This window comes from Acinonyx jubatus, chromosome E1, assembly GCF_027475565.1.
Source record: "Acinonyx jubatus isolate Ajub_Pintada_27869175 chromosome E1, VMU_Ajub_asm_v1.0, whole genome shotgun sequence".
NCBI classification, from domain to species: Eukaryota; Metazoa; Chordata; class Mammalia; order Carnivora; family Felidae; genus Acinonyx; species Acinonyx jubatus.
In genome coordinates, this window is record NC_069397.1 from 55,051,886 (window position 1) to 55,070,607 (window position 18,722).

At 59.5% G+C, this 18,722-nt stretch overlaps 1 protein-coding gene across 14 annotated transcripts in view; it reads right to left on the reverse strand.

Moving 5' to 3' along the window:
* Positions 1 to 1,907: 1,907 nt before the first annotated feature.
* The window catches only part of QRICH2 (glutamine rich 2), a 35,733-nt gene continuing 18,918 nt past the window's right edge, over positions 1,908 to 18,722 (reverse strand). The window contains exons 5-22 of one of the 14 annotated variants that reach the window (XM_053212560.1): positions 15,504 to 17,625; positions 14,031 to 15,434; positions 13,338 to 13,423; positions 12,683 to 12,780; positions 12,072 to 12,186; positions 9,856 to 10,110; positions 8,977 to 9,099; positions 8,817 to 8,891; positions 8,444 to 8,608; positions 8,211 to 8,332; positions 7,488 to 7,553; positions 7,097 to 7,198; positions 6,100 to 6,303; positions 5,597 to 5,744; positions 5,122 to 5,209; positions 4,261 to 4,401; positions 4,047 to 4,158; positions 1,908 to 2,808 (exon numbers count right to left, since the gene is read on the reverse strand). In XM_053212560.1, the coding sequence (XP_053068535.1) occupies positions 2,376 to 2,808; positions 4,047 to 4,158; positions 4,261 to 4,401; positions 5,122 to 5,209; positions 5,597 to 5,744; positions 6,100 to 6,303; positions 7,097 to 7,198; positions 7,488 to 7,553; positions 8,211 to 8,332; positions 8,444 to 8,608; positions 8,817 to 8,891; positions 8,977 to 9,099; positions 9,856 to 10,110; positions 12,072 to 12,186; positions 12,683 to 12,780; positions 13,338 to 13,423; positions 14,031 to 15,434; positions 15,504 to 17,625 (5,859 nt within the window). In that variant the 3' untranslated portion in view covers positions 1,908 to 2,375. Of the gene's footprint in view, positions 2,809 to 3,914; positions 4,402 to 5,121; positions 5,210 to 5,596; positions 5,745 to 6,099; positions 6,304 to 7,096; positions 7,199 to 7,487; positions 7,554 to 8,210; positions 8,333 to 8,443; positions 8,609 to 8,816; positions 8,892 to 8,976; positions 9,100 to 9,855; positions 10,111 to 12,071; positions 12,187 to 12,682; positions 12,781 to 13,337; positions 13,424 to 14,030; positions 15,456 to 15,503; positions 17,626 to 18,722 lie in introns of those variants that run through there. The other 13 variants (XM_053212561.1, XM_053212562.1, XM_053212559.1 and 10 more) reach the window with 13 other exon arrangements.

Genomic DNA, 18,722 nt, shown 5'->3' on the forward strand with positions numbered 1-18,722 from the left:
TTTCCTGGTTTGCGGTGCCTTTATTTGCCTTGGTAGGAAAAAAGCGCTCTCCTGGGGAAGGGGGGCCGGGGCGCCCCGGCTGTGCTGTGGTTGGAGGGGAAGGGCTTCCTTGCTAGGTGGCTGGGCTGGATATTCTGAGGAGGGGTGTCCAGACCCCGGCGCTGAGAGGACAGGCTGGGTCCCGTTAAGTATGGAAGGGAGAAGGGGAGACGGGGCCTGACTTGGTGACCGCGACCCTCTCCCCTCTCCCCTTGGCCCTTGGCAGTGGGGAGTGGCTGGTGCTCAGCCCTGGAGCCCTTGTCTTGTCCGCGGTGAGGGGAGCTACCCCTCCACTTGGTGGCAGCCCTGTCCTCTGCCCCTGGCCCCAATCTGGACCCATCCCTAGTATTCTGTCCTCGGCCTTCTTTGGGGCAGCCTGTCCCTGAGTGCGTGTTGACTGGCCATACCCCAAAGGTCAGCCCAGGCTGTCAAGGATCCAGAGAGACGTGTCCCCACAGGAACTGACCTCCTTTTGTTTCGTGCCTTCCCCACAGCCTCCAGGCAGTAGAGTGGAGGCAGAGATTCCTGGCCCAGTGGGCCCTTTCCTCGGGTGACCCTGCCGTGCGGGTGGTCTGGGTGGCAGGAGCCTATTAGCTGGCTGGAGGAGTGGGTGGCTGGCCCCAGGGTCGGGGCTCCTCCGTGAGCCTCATGCTAGGGAGGAGGGATGCTACCTTGAGTCCCTTGTCCCCCAAGAGCTTGTTTTCTCCCTCTGAGCAGCCAGAGCCCGGGAGTGGGCCCCCGCTGTAGCTTGGGGACAGGAAGGTCTGGGAGTTCACACCCAATGCCTGCTAAGCCAGCCCGCCCTACTCCTGGGTCTTCCCGCACCTTCTCTCGCCGGGAACCCTGTAGCAGCTCCCCTCTGCTTGTGATGGTTTAGGGGCTGGGTCCGTCCTTTCGGTTTTGTTTCCTGGTTGGAAACCCCTGGGGCTCCTCCTGGCCTCCCCCCACCAGCCAGCCCACCTGTGCTTTCCCAGACTGCCGGGGAAGTCCCTGCGGGGCACGTGGGTGGCCTCGGGACCACAGCCCGGGTGAGGGTGGGCGGCCGGCCCAGGTGCGGGGAGGAGGGTGGGCCTCCATTCCCTGTCCTTTCGTGGGCGTGGGGGAGGCCTGGGTGCGGCGGGCCGGCTGTCCTGCTGCTGCCGCCCTTCCCTGCCAAGCTGGTGAGTTTGGATTCTAGGCCAGGGACACGGAGCCAAGCAACCTTCTGACATTTCTCAGGGTGCGAAATGGGAGCCCGAGCAGGAGCAGAGGGGCTGGCCCTCCCCTGCCTCCTGCTCCAGGAGAAAAGGGCACCGGCTGTGAACCCGGGACCCCACACCCCGGACCCCGGGGTTCAAGCTGCTCCCCTCCTCTCGTCCAGAGCATTAGGTCATGCATTGCATGATGCGTGAAGGTGAAAGCATCTCAGGAGATGGGGACAGGAGGGGGACGTCCCCTCCCGCGGGGAGCCAACCCCACCCTCCGCTTGCCCACATGGAACTGGGGAGAAACCCTTTTCTGGGCAGTTTCCTGCCACACTTTCCTTTACGGTGTGATTTGTCACCCCATCTTCTCACACCGTAAAGCAGGCCTCCGGTGTCAGACATCCCTTTCCCATGTCCGGGAGATGGGGACTGGGGCGGGGAGGGGGGGGCGGCGTGAGAACAGACCTGAAGATGGTTAAAACTGCTCTCAGGACTTCAGAGGCCTTAGTGTGAGGGCGGCCCCCTGCCCGGGGTTGGGGGGGGGGGTGCTCCTCCCTTGCGATTGCTGTACCTGCTGAGCTCAGCCCTGCCCTTGCCCCTCTGTCCCCTCAAACCTGCCGGGACCTTTAGCACAAAGGACTCGGGATAGCAGTGAGAGCTCTCTTGTCTGTTTGGGGCTGGTGGAGCAGGACAAGGGCTAGGCCTCGAGGCCACCTGGCAAATGGCTGTCACCAGGCTAACCCCCTCCTGACACACTTCTCCGTCTCCCTGGGGAGGGAGGAGGGGAACAGGGAACCGGCCTAGGCCAGCCAGGCAGCACCCCGCCCCCTGCCTCGTCTAAGCCCCTGCTTGCCTCTGCAGCAGCCACCCAAGGGTACACTGCACAGGACAGCAAGCAGGAACCTTCCCGGGCGCACTGGTCCCCCCTGGGACGCCGTGCCAGGAGCTGGGCACTGCCAGAGCCATCTGTGGGGGAGCAGCTGCCGGCTGCCACCCTCATCTCTGCTTCAAGGTACAGACACTGGGAGCCCCAACCTCTCCAGAAAGCCCCAGTGGGCCCAGACGGGAAGGCTGCAGCCTCTGGGCCCAGCTGAGGTCCAGAGTGAGCTGGGGTGTGGCCTCTGTTGCCCCTGCCGACCCCTGGTGCAATGCTCAGCCCTCCTGAAGCCCTTGGAGGGCAGCTTCATCTGTTGGGTGAGGGGGTCGCGGTCTAATTCCCAGGCTACAGGTCATTCCTGGTTCTCCAAGAGAAGCCCCCCGCCCCCGGACCTGGGGGCAGTCTGGAGGTGCCTGGCCTGCAGGGGCCCCTCCCTTTCCACCCCATCTTCCTGAGCCCAGACCAGAGAAGCCTCGCTGCCCCAAGCTTCTTCCTAAACATTTATTTGTAGCTTTGCTCAGTGAGCAGTGGTGGACCTCGGCCCCCGGGTGGGCTCCTCGAGACCCTCCCCCGGCGGGACATCCAGGTGCGCGTCCACATCCGCTGGCCGGTTTCCCATCTCGCTGGGGCTGGGCGGGTGGGCCACATTCGGCTGGGAGAGGAGCCCCTCGGAGGAGACGGGTCTGTCTTTGCGCTGATGGGAAGGAGCTGGGAGACACGGGTGGCTCTGTTTCACTGCCCACGCCCGCCGCAGCCCGCCACAGCCCTCCCCAGCTCGCCCAGAGCCCGGGGCGGGGGGGGGGGGGGCGTCAGGAGCAGCCCCACTAGCCAGGCAAGTGGGGGCATAACGCCAGAGAGGGGGCCCATCGGGCTGGGGTGCTCAGCGCAAGCCCTCATTGGAGCTCCCGAGCAAAGCTCCTTTATAATCTCCGTGAGTTAAAAATAATCAGGCTCTCCGTCAGTGGCCAAGAGCCTGCCTCTTAAGTAATGTTTCCTCTATTAATACAGGGACTATTTAGGCAATATTCACATAAATAGGTGCAGGAGTTTTTCCCAAGACTGCCCTGCCTCCCTCTCCTGCTCCCGTAGCATTTGAGGTGCCCTCACGGTGGACAGTGGGATGCCAGGGAGAAGGAAGCAGAGTTCCCCCACAAAAACCGTTTTGGAAGCCAGGGTCACAGACCTGCACCCTCCGTCCACTACTGAGTCCTCTACCCCACCCTGCTACCCTCTGTTACCAGGGCAGGTTCTGGAGGCAGACAACTTGGGATGGAATTCCTAAGAATTTAGTTCTGCTGCTTCCTCCCTGTGTGACCTTGGGCAAGTACCTGAACCTCTCTGTGCCTGTTTTCTCAACTCTAAGTGAGGCTAACGATTAGAACGCGTTCCTACATGTAAAGCTCCTCACAGTGGCCCAGCTGGTGAGGAGCCCTCACATTCAGGTCCCCTTTCTTGGGGGCCGTGACACTAAGGGCACCAATCCAGCAGCGCCCCTTTATGGACAGATGAGGAAACAGGTCTGGAGAGGGGGGAGGCTTGCTCAGAGTCACTTGAAAGTGATCTGGCCTCGTGGCTCCAGGCCAGTGTCCTTCTCTGGCCCCACATGTGGCTGGACCCTGGGGGCCCCTGAGCACCCCCCACCCCCCGACTTTCAGGAGAGATTTAGCCCCTCAGGGGAGAACAGGGACTCTAGGGACCTTTCAGGCCTGGGAGTGAGGAGAAGCTCCTCCCCAGACAGGGTCAGAAGGAGGGATTCTCGGTGGGGAGAACCACCCATGCCCACCAGGAGAGGGAGCACACAGGAGTGCGGTGGGGGGGTGGGGTAGGGGTGGGGAGGAGGGCTTGGGGGGTGTGGCTTGGGCCTGGACCCAGAGCCTTGGGCTATAGCCCTGCCCCTATTTCCGGTTCAGTGAGATGGGGAGAGTAACAGCATCTACCCCACAGACCTGGCGTGTGTGGAGAACTCAGTAAGGACGATTTTCTCTCTCCTCCCTCCCATCCCCTCTCTCAGCTCCCAGGCGATTCTTCTCTCCAGGGAATTGAGGGCAGCTACCAGGCCTGGGCCGGAAAGGGGGCCGGCAGGGCAAGGAGGAGAGGCCCCGGGGGAGGAGGGCAGTGGTGGGGCCACCTGGAAGGAGGCTCCAGCCAGAGGGAAGCTACCTGAATTGTTGCCAGCCAGCATCTGAGCACTTTGTGGCCGGGAGGGCAGCTGGCTGCTGACGCTGACGGACTGCTGCCGGTGCGTGTGCGGCCGGGGCTGCTTGGCCTTGTGCTTTGTCATCCCCGAAGCTGAGACCGGGGCTGGTGGGGACAGAGGATGGGAGGGTCAGTTCTGAGACACTGAGGGAGAGCTCTGCGGGGCCCCATGGGGACCTGGAGTGGGCTGCAGGGCAGATGGTCACGGCCGGCCCCAACTGGGGTCTTTGTAAGCACACCATTCATTCCTGTGTCTGTCCGTCCATCCGTCCACCCGCCCAGATATCCTCTGAGGACCCACGCGCACCAGCCCCGTCTTGGGTGCGGGGTGAGTTCTGACCGGGGCTCACAGTTGAGGAGGGGAGGCAGCGAGACAGGTGCACACGTGGCTCTGAGACCAGGTGGGGAGTGGGGGGGGGGGGATCAACGGGGCCCCGCAGGTCTGGCCAACTGGAGGTGGGCATCATGGGGACGGGAGATTCACTGAGTGGTGGGGGGCTCAGGAGGAGCATTTGGAGCTTTGTAAAAGGGGTAGGAACTCGGCCCCGGTGGTGCTGGAACAGGGGCTGAGGCAGTGAGGAGAGGGAGCCTGGCATAAATACGTGGCCGTGATGTCCCAGCTCATGGGCTGAGGCCGGACAGCTGTCCCCCACCCGCAACACTGACCTGGAGCTTTCAGAGCCCTGAACGCTTGGGATCAGGGAGGCTGCAGAGGAAGGCAGGCAGCCAGATCCAGTGGCCCCATGGCCTTCCAGGAACTGGACAGAACCCCGGGGACCCTTGAGCAAGGAGGCTGAGGAGCCTCCGGGCCACCTGGACACTCACTGTCTTTGCTCGGGATGCCCGGCAGCCTTGTATCTATCCGTCCCTTGTAAATATGTCCATCCAGGCCCAAGATATCCACCTCATCATGCTGTGGGGATGGGTGGGCATCCGTTACCATGCGGCACCTTAGGGCTCGCCCTCTGGTCCTTCCTCCACGAGGGCCTGGGGCACCGAGTGACGTCCTCTCCCGACTCCCGGCACCGAACAGTGCTCAGAACCCTCCCCAGGGCTCTGGCAGCACCAGGATGAAGGGAGGGCCCACGGTGGGGTGGGGGTGCCAGATGGGCTGGCGGCCAGGATGCCATTTCTCCCAACGAGGCACGAGGACCAGAGGCTTTAGCTGGGACTGTTTAAGAAGCGGCCTCAAGGCAGAGGGCTGGTCATCCGCCCTTCTGGCGACTGGTGGTGGTTTTTCTAGAATGACTGGAGAATTCGGGGTCATGTCAGGGCCCTGCTCCCAGGCAGCACCCCCAACCTTCATGGCGATCTGGATCTCCTCGGTGGGGTACATGCCCTGTGACAGGTGCTGCAGGCGGTTGCGGCGGTAGGGGTAGGTGAGGGTGTGGCTGCCCCCGCAGCGCCGAGGTGCGCTCGAGTAGGTGTAGTCGGCCATATCTGGCACCCTGGGATGAGGACAGCAGGGTCACCGGGAGCAGCTGTGACCTGGGACACACCTAAGGGGATGGGGCAGTTGTCTTGGGCCGGGGCGGTGGGGGCGGGGGGGGGGGTGTCTCTGGGAGCCAGGGCAGGAGCAAGGGATAGGAAGGGGCGAATGCATGAGGAAAGCGATCCTGAAGACCACTCTTTCTCCCCCTCACCGCCCCCCCACATGTGCACGCACACCCACACGCACTCTCCCTCCCTCCTTCTCTGGCAGGGCTTTCCCCAGCAGTGGGTGAGACATTCACAGGGCCGTGCCGTGGGCGGGCCGAAGCCGAGCCCCATGGGGGGACGGGGGGCCGGTCCCTGTGGTCCTACCGTCTGTGGCAGGGGGAGCTCAGGCACTGGGCCTGCAGCAGCTCACGGATCATCTGGCTGCTGGCCTTGACTGAGCCTCCAAAGTGGATCTGCACCTTCTCAATGTCCATCAGCATCTTGGAGTGCATGGTGCGCAGGCGTCCCACGCTCCGCTCCGTGTGCGCCAGGTCGCCCCGAGGGAAGGGGGCACAGCCCAGCTTCAGGCTGGGGGGGGTGGTGGTGCAGGCAGATGGAGGGGTCAGGCGACTGCAGCCACCTGAGCCCACACTCACACAGACCCTGGCCCCCTCCCTCTCTGTATGCCTCTTTAAACAGGACCCTGTGTGGGCAGGAGCCCTTTCCATAGCACCCTGAGGGACCACAGCCAGGCTTCCCCAGGAAGGATTCCTGAGATGAGATCGTGCAGAAGAGCCAGATGGGGAGAAGCCCAGCGACTCCAGCTAAGGCTGGGGGTCCTTGGCCCCGCACACTTGGCCTTGCCTACGTGGAACACCTATAGGGCTCCAAAGCGCAGTTTGAAACGATCCTTACTGCTGAACCCCCAGCCTTGGGAGGAGGAAACGCAGTGGGGAGGAGGGCAGGAGCCTGAGGGCGTGTGCAGTATGTCCCCACCTTCTCCCCCCACATTCACTGAGCCAACCCTCTGGCTGGCTGATGTCGGACCCCTGCCTTCCCCCCACCGTGCTGGGGTTGCTGAGACAGCTGAAGCATCTGGGGGGTTACGGGGAGGTAAAGAGGAGCTCCCCCAGCCAGCCAGCACCCTTGGCAATGTCCCACCGGGACCCCCAACAGGGACTTCAAGGCAGGTGATTACGCCAAGGCAAGTAAGATTACTCTTACTCCTTCTGCGAAGAGCTGGGGGGGGGGGGGGCGGCTAGCCCAGAAAGTACTCTAGTGGCTCCCACCATCCCAGCCAGGAGAAGGAGCCCTCCACACCCACCTTCCAGCCTCGGCCCCTGCCTCCCTTGCAAAGGGGACCCCGCTGCCCCGTCCGTACTTGCGGCTCTGCTGCCGGACCTGCTCCAGTTCAAAGACCGTGTAGGGGCGGATGGAACGGTGCCCGGGCAGGCCTGGGCCCATGGGAATCACAGGGATAATTCTGGGCAGGGACAGAGGGGAGGAGGAGGGTTGGAGAGTGAGAAATCCCATCGTCCAAATCTGGCACTCCACGTTCTACGTGCCTGAGGAGCCTTCCTGTCCAGGGTCTGGCGGAGGGCAGGTCGGAGGGCCGGCAAGCAGTCAGGCATACAGGAATGGACCCATGGGAGAGGAGACGAGACGAGGGAGGACAAGACTCGGAGGCAGGTAGGGAACAGGCGAGATACAGCCCCCCTGTGCCCGCCCTCATTATGGCCACCAGCTGGGGTTGGCCAGGGGGGAACACTCACTGTCCGGTCACAGGTGTCTCCAAGGGACGGTCGCACGAGAGGCAGTGGAAATGTGCCAAGAGCTGCCTGTGGGGAGTGGGATACACACAGAGGGTGAGAGCCCTGCCCAGGGGCTCTGGAATGGGAGAGGAGAACGCAGAAGGGCTTGGCCCCCTGCAGGCCAGGCAGCTGGAAGCTCGGCTCACCAGGGTGGCAGACCCCAAGCCACCAGAGGCAGATCCAGCCCTGTTCCCTGGGAAACACACTAGCTTCTAGCCGTGCCTGCTTCTGGGCGCTCACCCAGCACCCACCTGCCCTAACCCAAAGCCGGCCGGGTTTCAGAGGGTCCCTGAGGACCTGTGTGAACCTCGGGGGCCCTCTGGCGGCCAAGAGTGGAGCCTGGGATTCGAGCCTGCTGTGGGCTGGGCCCCCCAGGGCCAGGCTCAGACCTGCGGACCTTGGGCCCCTCCCTGTCACAGCGACCCAGCGGAGCTCGCCGGCTAACCGGAAGCCTTAGCCTCTCTCCCCTCCCTTTGTCCACTGCGGTCGTCACTAGCCTGAGCTGGAAGAGCTTTTCGAGCTCTCAGATTCAGTCACGCCAACTTTGGGGGGGTCCGGTGGGATCGGCCATCCTCCCAGAGCACACTGCGTGGGAGCTGTTCATCTGGGGACCCCCAGAACCCACCCGCCCCCCCAGTCCGCAGCGTGTGCCAACCCCGCCCCCACGCGTGGGCCAGGCCTCACTTCCGCATGGCCGCTGCCTCGTCTGCCTGGTAGAGGGGAGGGCGCTCTTTAAGCTGTTGCCGCAAGGCTTTCCACCGATCCTCCAGCAACTGCTTCACGGGGTCCAGCTCCAGGCGGTCCAGCTGCGGGCCGGGGTGGGCCACCGGTGAGCTCCGGGAAGGCGGGGTTCGGGGCGGGGGGCGGTGGGGGGGGCGATCTGCGGCCCCTGGAGAAGAACTGGCATCTGCCCTCACCTTGCTGTCCATCTCCACCAGCAGCTTGTCCAGCATTTTCTGCCAGTCCCGCTCCTGCCCGCTCATTTTAGACGTCAGCTCCTGCATCATGTGGTTCAGCTGCTCCGTGGTGGCGTCAAACTGGACCCGGCTCACTTTGGCCTCCAGGGCACTCTTGTCAGCTTTCTGGCCGTTAAGAGAGGAGGGGGTCCCCCAGATGGGAGAGAGAGCCACGGAGGGGCCGCATGGCCCTGAGGCACCAACCCTGGACGTTGAGCTCCGCCCCCTTCCCCCGCCCCAATAGGCTCCTCCCCTCCCGGCCTTCCAGAGCTTCCAGAGAACGACCAGCGAGATCTCCTGGGACACAGGTGGCTCTTCCAGGCCGGGCCCTTACCACGTCAATCTCCATCTCCAGGTGCTCCCTGTTGGCCTTCTCCTTCTCGAGCTTCTCCAGACCCTGGTACAACACCTGGGAGGCCGAGGGAGCAGAGAATGAGGAGCGGGAAGTGAACGGCCTCACCCCCCGCCCCCCAGCCGCCCTGCCGGCCCCTCACGTCAATGTCCTTCTGCTTCTGCCGATGGTCCTCGATGAGGCTGCCGGTGGTGATGTTGAGTTTCTCGCAGTCGCCCTGTACCTGCAGGATGGCGCTCTGGATGTGGCCCAGCAGCTCTTCGTCCTGCGGGGAGGTGGCACACAGGTGTTGGGCGCCGCCCCTTAAATCATCGCCCAGCAGGTGACGCTGACTTCAGACCCCTTTTCTGGCTCTCCTCCGCAGTTGCCCCCTGCAGTGGGGAGGCTCTCTGCTTTTTTCCAAGTGTCCCCCTAACTGGACATGAGCTTCAGTCTCCCACCTCCCCACGGACTAGCCTCCAGGGAACTGGCCCCCCTTTGGGGGAGACCAGAACAGGCGATCGAGAGGCTCCGGAGTGGCTCCCGAGAGCTGGGATGTGGCCTACGGTCTCCCCATCTGCCCTGAGCTGGATCTGAACTCCAGAGTCCAAGAGGTAGGACTCAGGGATTTGTGCCTGTCCCTGCCCCCACCAGCAAGCCTGCCCTTCTGTGGGGAATTAAGAACGGTGCTGGAGGGCTGGCATGAAAGGGACTTAATGAACCCTAAAGCTATGCCAGCGTCCCCGAGGCACACGAATACATGGCTCTTCACCTCAGCCGGCTCTGCCGTCCCACCCCTACAGAGCCAGCTCTTCCCCATGGTCTCCTGTCCCCAGAGCCAGCTCTGTTGCTGCCCCCACTGTGACCCCGTGAAAGGACCTGGGACTGTTGTGGGGTCAATAAAGAGCTCCACAATGGAAAACTGGCCCTTAGGCCTGTTAAAGCTCCACCAGCCACTCCCTGCTCTGTGGGCCTCTGAGCTGTGGCTCCCCCGCTGGGGGCCGTGTGTGGCCACACGAGGAGGGAGGCCAGCGGGAATCACCTGGCTCTGCAGCTTGGCTTTCTTGGAGGGCCGGGTGGCAGCCAGATTGGTGACCATGTCCTGGAGCTGCTCGTAACGCTGCACCAGCATGCTGACCTGATGGCCCAGGTCCAGGCTGCAGGCCGGGCAGGTGGTCTCAGGGTCGATCTGGCTAGGTGCCGAGGCTGTTAGGATCTTGCGAGGAGTCATGCTCATGGACAGCAGTGTGGAGGATGAGGCCAGCATGCTCTCGATGATCGTCCTGAGCTTGTCCAGCTGGGCGCGGGCGAGAAGGCAGGTGCAGGGCGGTGAGTGAGGCACGGCCACCTTCTGTCCACACTGCCACTGCTAGCGTGTGCTTTCTGCCCCTGGCCTGTGCGATGCAGGCGGTCGCTGCAGCCTCACAGAGAGTGCGGCCGATGGGAGATGCCCGGTGCCTGTCCTTTGAGTAGTGAATATGGTGCTCAGGGAGTGAAGCATTAATGCTGAATAAAACCCTTGCAGGAGGGAGGTTTCGGGACCTTTCTCCAGCCAGCTCATTGAGTCAAGGCAAGGACATAGCTCTTCTAGCTAAACCCTAGGGTGGTGATGTCAGTTAGCCAGTCCACAAACACTGAGAGGAGCCTGACGACACGCAGACACGGCTCCGGGCCCTGGCGACAGGAGGGGTGGGCTCACACATGCTCTGTCCCCATCCAGCGTGTTGGTAACAATAAATCAGTGGGGTCAGAGCTACTTCTGCCGTGGGGGTCTCTCACGGTCTGGGCGGGAGCAGGTTCCTTCTACTGGCTCTCTTGCTCTCTTCTGTTCCCCACAGTCCCGGTTTGTCACCACAAAGGACTGGTCTCAGGTCAGCACCCGATTTGGGGGCAGCCAGTCCCACAGGCGTTTGACCTTTTGCCTGGCTCAGAGAGGGGCTGGGCCAACCTAACCCCCTCTTGGAAGTGTGCGACGTTGTCGGGCCTTGGCAGCCACTGTGGGCCGTGTGTGAGAGATAAGAAAGCTGGCCGAGAGTCCCGCGGAAGAGAGATGTGGAGGTATTTGAGAGAAATGGAGAAGGACAGGGACACAGAAGCACAGGTACACACAAAAACAGACACAGAAAGACAGACAAGCGGGGGGGGGGGGGGGGCCGGTGAGACTGCCCCCTGGAGGTTCCGCTCTTTCTGAGCCCCCGTAACCCTGTGCCCTTTCAACCGAGCTCCCTTTTGCCTGAGCTCAGTGAGACTCTTTTGCTCGCGCCCGGAAGAGCCCACACTCTTCTGAAGAGCCCATGATAGCATGTCAAAGGGCCCCTGGGATAAAAAGGATGGATTAATTCTAGAAGAGAGGATGATGCAGTGGAGTTGGGAAGAACGAGTAGCAGTCGTTTGGGTAAGAAGGGGTGACGGGGACATTCCAGGGAGAGCGGCAGTGTGTTCAGAGAAACGTGGGAAGCCCAGGTGGCTGGAGAATCGGGCGTGTGGAGGCTGGGGCCTTGAAGAGGCTGTGGCAGGAGGCCAGGCCGGCCCAGCAGGGAGCGGCTTCTCTCTGAATATGCCCTCCCACTCCCACCCCTGACAGCCCAGAGGTGGCTAAGCTCAGACATGAGCTTTGGAGTGACGACTCTGGGACACATCTGCTGCTCCTCAGGCCCCACACTGGACAGCTGGCTTTGGGGTCACGAAATGGAACACGCAGGTGCTCTGGCAAACTTGGAAATGGCCCAGAATGGGGCCTCCAGCACCGAAGGGCTCCTGACATGAGTCCCCTTGGCCCAGTGGCTTTTCCTATCTGATCCTTCCACAAGTGCTCAGAGGGCTGTCCAGACACTCCTCAGTGGGGACCCTCCGGGGTGACCAACGGTTGCATCACTCAAGATTTAAAGGTAGACATTGTCAAGAGCGTGTAAAGGGGGGCGCCTGGCTGGCTCAGTAGGTTAAGCGTCCAACTTGGGCTCAGGTCACAATCTCAGAGTTTGTGGGTTCGAGCCCCGCATCAGGCTCTGTGTTGACAGCTCAGGGCCTGGAGCCTGCTTTGGATTCTGTGTCTCCCTCTCTCTCTGCCCCTCCCCACTTGTGCTCTGTCTCTCTCTCTTAAAAATAAATAAACATTAACAAAAAATTAAGAGCGTGAAAAGAGAGTGGGAGAAAGTATTTGCAAATCATATGTCACGTAAGAGTCTAGTAGCCTCACCGCCCACGGCCAGCTCCGAGAAGGGGCCTGGTTTCTGCCCCTGAAGAGTCTAGAATCCTTACCTGGTCCTGCAGGTAGAGAGAGGCTTCGGAGACTGAATGTTCCATGCTGACCTTGCCCCGCTCTTGGCTCTCCCTGAGCTCGGCCAACTCCTTCTCAATGTCGGCCACGGTGACTCTGAGAGACGGGCAGGAGGGTTGGCCTGGCCCCACCGGCCGCCCAAAGGGCCCAGGCCCACCGGGTCCACCAGGGGCAGAGTAAGATGCACACCAGGCCTCTCCCAGCCACCCTGCAGCAGGTTCCGTCTCGGGAGTCCCAGGTGCTGCGTGTCCCGGAGGTGTGTGCCCCCGCCTGCTGGCCTGAGAGGTTTCTAGGGGGTGAGACCTGACATCACAAAGTGAGGGCTCTTGAGGGGCTCTGGCAAGTGCTCTCCTACAGCCTCCGACTGGGGAGAGAGACTAGCCTCTTTTTTCCTTCCTAGCCCTGGTGCTGAGCTGTTTTAAGAACTTAGGAAATTTTCACCAGCAACTTGAACTAGACACGGACACCCTGAAGGGCAGACACAGCCCGGGTCAAAGACAGGGCCCAGTTCAGACTGTGAGTGAACCCAAGGCTCCTTGCCTGGGAATACGTGATGCCAGGACACAGGCTGCCCTTGGCAGGGGCGTTTTACCTGAGGATTCCCAGCTGCGTGCTCAGCTGGTCGTCTTTCATTTCTTTTCCGATTTCCTGTTCCCTTTCGCCCTCCAGGAGCCTCTGTATCTTGTCCAGCTACAAACCCAACAGAAGAGGACGGTCAGGCGGGCTTGAGTTCTTTGCTTTCTGAACATGCTCCTGCAGCCCGAACAAGCCCCTTTCCCCAGTCCCGGTCCCGGTCCTATCCTCTAACAAGAGCCATCCATCAGGGTGTCCCTTCCGGACATCCATCGATCCATCTGTCCGTCCATCCTGGGCATGTGGACAGCTGGCATTAAGAGAGCAGCTGAAGGTCTAGCAGCTCCTTGCCATGACCACTGGCCCCAGACAGTCCCACAGACTTGGCTCCAAGGCTGCTGCAGAGACAGTGGGCTTTGCTGGAAAGGGCCCCATGTGATGCAAGGAGCACAGGCCTCCTCGTTGGCTCGGCTGAATCTTAACAGCTTTGAGCGTCAGGTTTTAGATGCAGGAAATGAACACGGTGATGCTTGAGGTGCGTTTCCTATCTGATGGGTTTGTAAAGATCCAACGAGATGATGTCAGCGAGAGGACTGTGTAATCTATCGAAAGACAAGTGCAAAGTGGGATTGCTGGCTCTCAAAGGCAAAGTGGGTGGACCTTCCCTTACTTACTTTGGCTCTTTCCTGCCGCACTTCTTTGGTCAAGGCCTTTAAGGTCTTCAGCTGTTCGTGCAGGTCAGGTGGTATAGTCTTTTTGACTACGAAAAATGGAGGCCTTATCGTCAGAAGGGTGGGATCGCCGGCAGGCCCCCCGTCCCAGCCCCCCCACAGTGAAACTACCCTGGAAAGAGCAAGATGTACCTGCTTTTCCTGGTGGCTGGGTGGAGGCGACGGGAAGAAAGCAGAGAGGGGGTGTTTTCACCCCATAAAAACCCACCTGATGCTTAATATTCTAAAGGGCTTTGGGACTACTGACCCACACTTTCCACCCAGCTCTCAAATCTTAATTATTCTCTGGTCCCACGGCTGTGAACAAAGGTGAAGTTGAATCCTTCCAGGTCCCCCCACCCCCCCCCCCACACGCCCCTGGGTGCTACCGCCACCCTTGCCCGCTGTCCTGAGCTGCTGTCCAGAGAGTCTGATGAGGCATCGGAACCACCTTACTCTTCTGCTGAGGCTTCTTCACCTCTACTGGTTTAATTCCAGCTTTTGGCCCCCAAAGGCTATGGTAGAACCCAGAATGGCTTTTCAAGAAAGGATATGCTATTGGCAACGACTCAGGAAGAAACTCAGCTGCCAGGAGAGGAGGCCAGGGGGAGGGAGGTTACAACACAGTGGTCCCTCCTCCACATAAGTGGTACCTACCCATGAGTGAAAGCAAGTACTGTAACTTCTCTAAGTCGGTCTGGCCAGCCTTCTCCTCATCCAGCTCCTTCATGTTCTCCTTGAGCTCTACATAAAGGCCAATGAGCTCTCCCATCAGACGAAATGTTTCCACTGCTATAGGGAAGCTGGGAGACAATTTATCCAGGGAATCATGTCTTTCGCTCTGGATATCGACCCTTTCCGATGAGGCTCGGTAGAGATCGTTGAGAAAGACTGTACTCTTGGCAAAGGTGGCTTCTTGGCTTGGGGTAGTCCGGACAGAAATTCCAGCTCGGTCTGAGGTATATGTTTGTTGTGGATCCACACTGACCTGGAGCTGATCTGCCCCAGGAAAGCCTGGGCCCCGAGGGCCAGGATACGTGAGGTCACGGGATTCTGGGATAGAGTATGACTGGTCGTGCTGGTCTGCACCTGGTTTTATTTGGCCGCCCTGGTCTGTGCCCGGATGTATCACGCCTGGCTGGTAAGTTTCTGATAAACCCTCTTGGTCAGTACCTGGTGGTGCCAAGCCTTGGCCGGAGAGGAGCGGTGACACCCGGCCATGCTGACCTCTGCTAGGAGGCATTACACCATGCTGATATGGATGTGGTGATATAAATCTTAGAGACTCCGGGTGGAATGCTGGAAAGCCACGAAGCTCTGTGCTTGATGGTATTGAGCCTTGCTGATCTCTACCGGGTTGCCTCAAGCCACGCTGATCAGTAAGAGGCTGCATGAAACCACGTGGAAGTGCACCAGGCTGGACCAAACCACGAGGATAGGCACCAGGTGGAACCAAACCTTGTGGATAGGCACCAGGCTCTACGGAACTGGGAAGATATGCACCTGGCTGTAGCACACCAGGTGGATAGGCACCAGGTTGAAAAACGCCACGTGGACCTGTGCCAGGCTCTACCAAACCACGCTGCCCCACTCCACGTTGCACCAAACCAGGCTGACCTGCACCAGGTTGTACCAAATCAGGCTGACCTGCACCAGGCTGGACCAAACCACCCTGATCAGCACCAGGGTAGACCAAACCACGCCGATCCATTCCAGGTTGCACCAAACCAGGCTGACCTGCACCAGGTTGACCCGCACCAGGCTGGACCAAAGCAGGCTGACCCATTTGAGGTTGTACCAAACCAGGCTGACGTGCACCAGGTTGGGCCAAACCATACTGACTCGTTGCAGGTTGCACCAAACCGGGCTGAGCTGAACCAGGTTGGGCCGAACCACGCTGATCCATTCCGGGTTGCACCACACCAGGCTGACCTGCTCCAGGTGGGACCAGACCAGGCTGTGCTGCACCAGGTTGTGCCAAAACACGCTGATCCATTCCAGGTTGGACCAAACCACCCAGATCCATTCCAGGTTGCACCAAGCTAGGTTGACCTGCTCCAGGTTGGACCAAGCCAGGTTGACCTGCTTGACCTGCTCCAGGTTGCACCAAACCAGGCTGGGCTGCACCAGGTTGGACCAAACCACGCTGGGCTGCTCCAGGTTGGACCAAAACAGGCTGAGCTGCACCAGGCTGCACCAAACCAGGCTGGGCTGCACCAGGTTGGACCAAACCACGCTGGGCTGCTCCAGGTTGGACCAAACCACGCTGAGCTGCACCAGGCTGCACCAAACCAGGCTGAGCTGCACCAGGTTGCACCAAACCAACCTGAGCTGCTCCAGGTCGGACCAAACCACGCTGACCTGCTCCAGGTTGGACCAAACCAGGCTGAGCTACACCAGGCTGCACCAAACCAAGCTGAGCTGCACCAGGCTGCACCAAACCAGGCTGACCTGCTCCAGGTTGGACCAAACCAGGCTGAGCTGCTCCTGGTTGGACCAAACCAGGCTGACCTGCTCCAGGTTGCACCAAACCAGGCTGAGCTGCTCCAGGTTGGACCAAACCAGGCTGAGCTGCTCCTGGTTGGACCAAACCAGGCTGAGCTGCTCCTGGTTGGACCAAACCAGGCTGACCTACTCCAGGTTGGACCAAACCAGGCTTAGCTGCTCCTGGTTGCACCAAACCAGGCTGAGCTGCTCCTGGTTGGACCAAACCAGGCTGAGCTGCTCCTGGTTGGACCAAACCAGGCTGAGCTGCTCCTGGTTGGACCAAACCAGGCTGACCTACTCCAGGTTGGACCAAACCAGGCTGAGCTGCTCCTGGTTGCACCAAACCAGGCTGACCTACTCCTGGTTGGACCAAACCAGGCTGAGCTGCTCCAGGTTGGACCAAACCAGGCTGAGCTGCTCCAGGTTGCACCAACCCAGGCTGAACTGTGCCAGGTTGCACTAAACCATGCTGATCCATTCCAAGTTGGACCAAGCCACGTTGATCCATTCCAGGCTGCCCCAAATTGTACTGATCCATTCCAGGTTGGACTGAATCTTGCTGACCCAATCCAGGTTGCATCAAACCAGGCTGATCTGCACCAAGCCGTACTAAACCAGATGGATATACATCAGGGTATACCAAATCAAGAGGATAGGCACCAGGCTGGACCCAGCCAGTGGCATATGCACCAGGACGAACCCAATCAGGTAGATAAGCACCAGGCTGAACCAAACCCCTTTCATCTACAACAGGCTGCACCAAACCGCGCTGATCCATTCCAGGTTGGACCAAACCAGGCTGGACTAAAGCATTCTGATCTGTGCCAGTTGGTCCCAAACCATGCTGAGCGATGAGATGTGGAACCAATCCGTGCTGATCCATGCCAGGCAGTGCCAGTCCTTGCTGATCCATGCCGGATATTAAAAATCCATGCTGATCCACGTGAAGAGGTACCAATCCACGCTGAGCCACATCAGGCTGTTGGTCTGTGCCAGGAAATGTCATGCCGTGCTGATATGTGCTAAATGGAACCATACCAGGCTGATCTGTGCTAGGTAGCTGCAAGCCTCGCTGATCTCTGCCAGGTACCAGTGGTGGCATCATACCACGCTGATCCATGCCAGGTAGCACCGATCCCTGCTCATCCATTCCAGGTGGCATCATACCAAGCTGACCCATGCTGAGGGGTACCACACTGTGTGGGTAAGTGCTATGATTGAGCGATGCAAGCTGATCCGTGCCAAGCGGTGCTATTCCATGTTGGTCTGGCCTTGGATAGATTTGACCGTAGCGAACGTGTACCCCCCCATGCTGATCTGGGTACACACGAGGATGCTGATCTCTGATCGCGGTGGCTGAGGGCAAGTCCTGTTGAACTAGACCAGGGTGTGCCTCTCGTTCATCTTTTCTTAGATATGCTGAGGTGTGCGGCTGCAGCTCTCTAGTCCTGTGACGATCTGACTCTAGTCTGAATTGGGACACAGATGGGTGACGGGACTTTGCCACGCCAGCCTCGTCACGGGCCCTTGGGTGCTGTTCTCTACCAGGGGATGCAGTGGTGGGGGTGCTTTTCTTTTGTTCCCTGCCAACTCCTTCAGAGGGGTATCCCGTGGCACTGATTCCTGATAAGGTCCGATCGGAACCATGACCATGTGCAGAATCCACAGTTGGGTCAGCACTTGAGTGCTTGGTGGAGGCTCCATCATCTGATGTTAAGGAAGTATGCTTTTTGCGTTTAAGGAGTCCCATTGTTGTCTCTGAGCCCTGGTTGAAGTGGAAGAAAGAGGTCAGTAAGTGTAAGTAGAAAGTCCTCACTATAAGACACGAAGGAAAGAAAACCTGGGACATCTGACAAGGATGACTTAGGGCCTTTGGAGAAACCTCTGGTCCCTAAGACTAAGCTGGACACAAAGACTTTGACGTTCTTGAAGGACAGGTCTCCAAAGCTTTGAGAATCTGCACATTTGCAAGTGGCCTCATAAGATGTTATTTTTTCAGTTTCTTTATTTGAGAGAGAGAGGGTGCGTGTGTGCGCGAGCGCGCGTGCACATGAGTGGGGGAGGGGCAGAGGGAGAGGGAGAGAGACCATCCCCGGCAGGCTCTCCACTGTCAGTGTGGAGCCTGACATGGGGCTTGGACTCACGGAACTGTGAGATCATGACCCGAGCTGAAACCAAGAGTCAGATGCTTCTCCGACTGAGCCCCTCCCCCCCCCCCCCCCCCCCCCCCCCCCCCGGTGCCCTGCCACCATAATATGTTAATTCCCTTCATAAAGGACAGCGGGAACACTACACAATACAAGTGATCCACTCCAACTATTGCTGGGTCTACAAATAAAGGACATGAGTAATTTTATTAAGTTTAAAATCTAAAGTCTACCCCATCAGTGGCCCATTGCTGATGGCAAAAGTATACACGGCAGGGCGAGTAAACCATGTCTCCAAAATGTGAATGCACCAACTCTTGTACCCGGAAATTCCATAGGTAAGATTTTCTCTGCGGACTCTTACAAAGGGCTGCCGGGATATATATACAGTCTGCAGCACTGTTTATGAAAACAGATTATCAGTAAGGGGCTGATCGAGTTAGGGGACACACTCATACAGGAGAATACTAAGAATCCGTTAAAAGAAAATAGGGACTATTTCCATTTCCAGCCCAAATGAAGTGACAGGAACTGGATTTACCCTCCTGTCTGTAATAACCAAAAATCAAAAACCAAAAGCAACAACAATGAAATAGACACGCTGGATACCGGCTAGTGAAGGCTGCCAACCCCGGAAACATGGGCAGGCCAACTACGTGAGCTCTACTGCCTTAAGAGAGTTTCCAGGCTACATACAGTGCCAGGCGAGGGACTC